The sequence below is a fragment of the Procambarus clarkii genome, chromosome 58, assembly GCF_040958095.1.
Source record: "Procambarus clarkii isolate CNS0578487 chromosome 58, FALCON_Pclarkii_2.0, whole genome shotgun sequence".
In the NCBI taxonomy this organism is placed as follows: domain Eukaryota; kingdom Metazoa; phylum Arthropoda; class Malacostraca; order Decapoda; family Cambaridae; genus Procambarus; species Procambarus clarkii.
Window position 1 is genome coordinate 14919422 of NC_091207.1, and position 3593 is coordinate 14923014.

General features: G+C 28.7%; 1 protein-coding gene across 1 annotated transcript in view; it reads left to right on the forward strand.

Moving 5' to 3' along the window:
• Positions 1-1108: 1108 nt before the first annotated feature.
• LOC138353473 (S-adenosylmethionine synthase-like) overlaps positions 1109-3593 on the forward strand; it is a gene marked incomplete at both ends in the record, with an annotated part of 4034 nt that continues 1549 nt past the window's right edge. The window contains one exon of the mRNA XM_069306446.1: positions 1109-1130. Within this exon, the coding sequence (XP_069162547.1) occupies positions 1109-1130 (22 nt within the window). The remainder of the gene's footprint in view (positions 1131-3593) is intronic.

The window sequence follows — 3593 nt, forward strand, 5'->3', positions numbered from 1 at the left end:
GTGCAATTGTCAAGGACATATTTTTGTTATTTTTACAAATGTTCAGGTAAATTTAATGTCAAAATGTTTCCAAAGTCAACTATTTATATTTCAAAACACAAATAGTAATGAAAACATTAAAAAACATTAAAATATAGCCAAATTAAAAAACAAAATGCACAACTCTCTGAGCGCCTAAAGGCGCTTTGCGCAGTGCAGTGGTTAAAAATATTTCATTGGCAGATGCTCATCTTTTTTTTGAAAACGTATACCAGGTATCATGGCTACCAATAAACAGCAATCGTTTGGCAAATATTCCACAATCCCATTTACCAATTAATGAACCAACTATTAGTATCATAGAGGGAATTTGTGAACAAAATTGTGAAATAAATGATAGAAATCTTGCTAGATTAACTCAAAATTAAATTAAACAGGTATTAAAAAAAAAAAAAACAGGATATATACTCTATATTTATATGTGTGTGTGAAATGAAAATATACTGAAAAACATATAATGTTTTCTTCACCTGGAAATAATAAATCGTCCCCTAAACCACAAATTGAAATAGAATCTCCAAAAAATGGAGAAAACAATAATAACAAACATAACAAATTAGAAAACCTTTTCAATGATTTTAAAAAACAAATAAAAACAGAAGATTTAATTTTTTTTAATTTGGATGATTCGACTTTATTAAATTTAGAAAGTGTATGTAAAATTATTAAAAAATAATTTTTTTTTATAAAATATATAAAAATAAATAGTATAAAATAAATGTCCAGTTCAACTAGGAGTCAATTAATTGTTTTTAATTTCCAAAATCGTAATGGAAAAGAAAAATATTTCCAAATAAGAATTTCAAAAACATATTCAACTGGAAATTTTAATAAAAAGTTTTTCCCACTGTTAACAGTAAAACAAGAAATACCACTAAGATTGTTAATTCATTACTATATTTCACTTAATATATTTACAGGAGAGGGATTAGGATCAGTAAAAAAAGGGGGAATTAATTATGGATTAATTAGGAGATTCAAAAGAGCCAAAGTAAGAGAAGATAGAAACAGTCCAACAGAAGATGATGAAATTCATAGAAATGTCATACAAGATAATATTGAAGATGAAGTAGACGAGATCAGTGATCCTGGTCCATCTAATGGAAATAAATCTTCTTATGGTCTACTCCAGAAGGGTGGAATAAATGCCCCCTCTCATAGAAATCTCAATTCTTCTTCTCGTCCAAGGGGTATTCAAAACAATGGTACTTATATTTTCCCTCAATCGGAATCCAATAAAAATAACTTTATAGTTAGAAAAATATATCAAATCGCTGGATTGGGCTTTCCAGGATTCAAACTGAAATTTAATACTCGTTTCTTTGACATGAAAACTTTAAAACAATATTTGTCTAAATACATTGAACAAATACCTAAAAATGAAGGTTTTTCGTTAGAATATAAATACATAATATTATATATTAGAATGTTAACAAATTTATGGACATTTTTAATGGTAAAACAAGACCGGAAGGATCAAAAGTTAATTTATAAATATCTTATTAATGAAACTGGTAAGTTAAGAAAACATATTCAATTTAACAATAAAAAGTATATAGATAATAATAGCTTATACATGGTAAATTTTATTGAAAAAGCAAACATGTATAGTAGTGAATTATTTTACAAATTTGTTAGAAAATTGACGGACACTGTAATTTGTGATCATGATATCAAAGAGATCAATTCTAGAGATGCCACTAAATTACACTTCAAATTACTTACTGTGTTTGATTCACTAACTGCTGCTACACATCAACAGGCAGTAGTAGGTTTACAGAAATATATTTTGTACAGTGCATTAGACTATGATAATGCATCTTCCCAAAAAATGAATACTAATAATATTAAGTATAATTTCAGATATGCTAAGATCAATAGAGAGACTTGTGAAATTAATGACACTGATATCCATAGAAATATGGGTGATGATGATGATGAAGATTCTGATAATAATGTTGATGTTGATGGTAGTGGGGATACTCAAGGTCCCTTAGTAATTTTAAAATGTCGAAAAATTAGAAAGAAAGATAAATAAACTTTACTTATTATTTCCTCAAAGTTGAAGAGAATTAGTGACCCTTGCTCTTGAACCAGTACCAGTGCCAGTGCCAGGGGCAGATGGGTGAGGGATGGATGACTGATGATGGGTAAAGAGTGATAATTGTATGTATGACCTGGGTATGGTTTTCCGGTATTCCATGATAATTTAAGTTTTTTTTTTATTCCTAAAATGAATATATATTGTAACCTTACATACTATATATTAAGTAAACGGTTTATTCAAAACAATATTATTTCAAGACATGGCTATCAATACAGATCAGATAACAATTAAAATTTTAGATTTATCACCTGACATGATACAATTTAAAATAGAAAATATAAATTTAGCTCTAGTAAATGGATTGCGGCGGATTTTTATAGCTGAGACTCCTACTATAGCCATTGATTGGGTTCAAATTAAAAAAAATACAACTATATTAAGTGATGAGTTCATTATTCATCGTCTAGGTCTAATTCCAATACCTTCAGATGAATTCATTAATAATTAAAGATTCCATGGAAATGTCAATGTATTAACTTTTGTACGAAATGTGCAGTAGAATTTATTTTGGATGTTAAATGTCGTGATGACAAACAATACCTCATAACAACATCTGATATAATACCATCTTTTCACAAAGAAATCCCAATTCCTTTGGTTAAACTTAATAATGGACAAGAATTATGCTTAAAAGCATATGCTATCAAGGGGATTGGCAAAAACCACGCCAAATGGAATCCGACAATTAATATAGATTTTGATTGCTGTAACAACACTTCTTCTTATTTTCTGGAAGATTGTAATAAACGAAAACAATTTTATTTCAATATTGAAAGTTCAGGTGCATTAAAGCCTGAAAATATTATGCTAATAGGCCTAGAAACTTTAAAAACAAATTAACCTTCTTATTGGATAAATTTAAATGTTAATACTGTAAATAGAATACCAAACCGGGGTGTGTGTGTGTGTGTGTGTGTGTGTGTGGGTATGTGCCCCCCCCAAAAAAAAATGGAATAATAAATGATCAAATATTTATTTTGCTTTTAATTATTCAATAAATGCATTAAGACAGAAATTATTGAGCAAGAAATTGATTAGAAAAATTTAGTTTTTATTAAATCATATTTCGTTTTAACCTGATTAGAGTCGTTTAATTCTATATCTTCATTTAATGTATAAGATGAGAAGTTATTATAAATCCAAATGAAAAGTGCTAAACTTATCAAAAAAATAGGAATTATAATAATAAAATAAGAACAGTCGAATTGATATTGATTGTTTCTTGTGTGTCATTTGGTATAGTTGAGTTGGTGGTTTCTTCTTTGGGAGTTTCTTCTGTTATTTCTAAAGTTGACTGGCTTTCTTCGGTTGTTGGTGGGGTGGTTGCCTTAATAATTATTATTTCTTCGGTTGAGACAACTGTATATGTTTTCGTCGCTGTATCATTTTCCCATGGTGGTGGTGTTGTGGCCATGGCCGATCTTTCTTGAGGGGTTGTCGAGGGAGG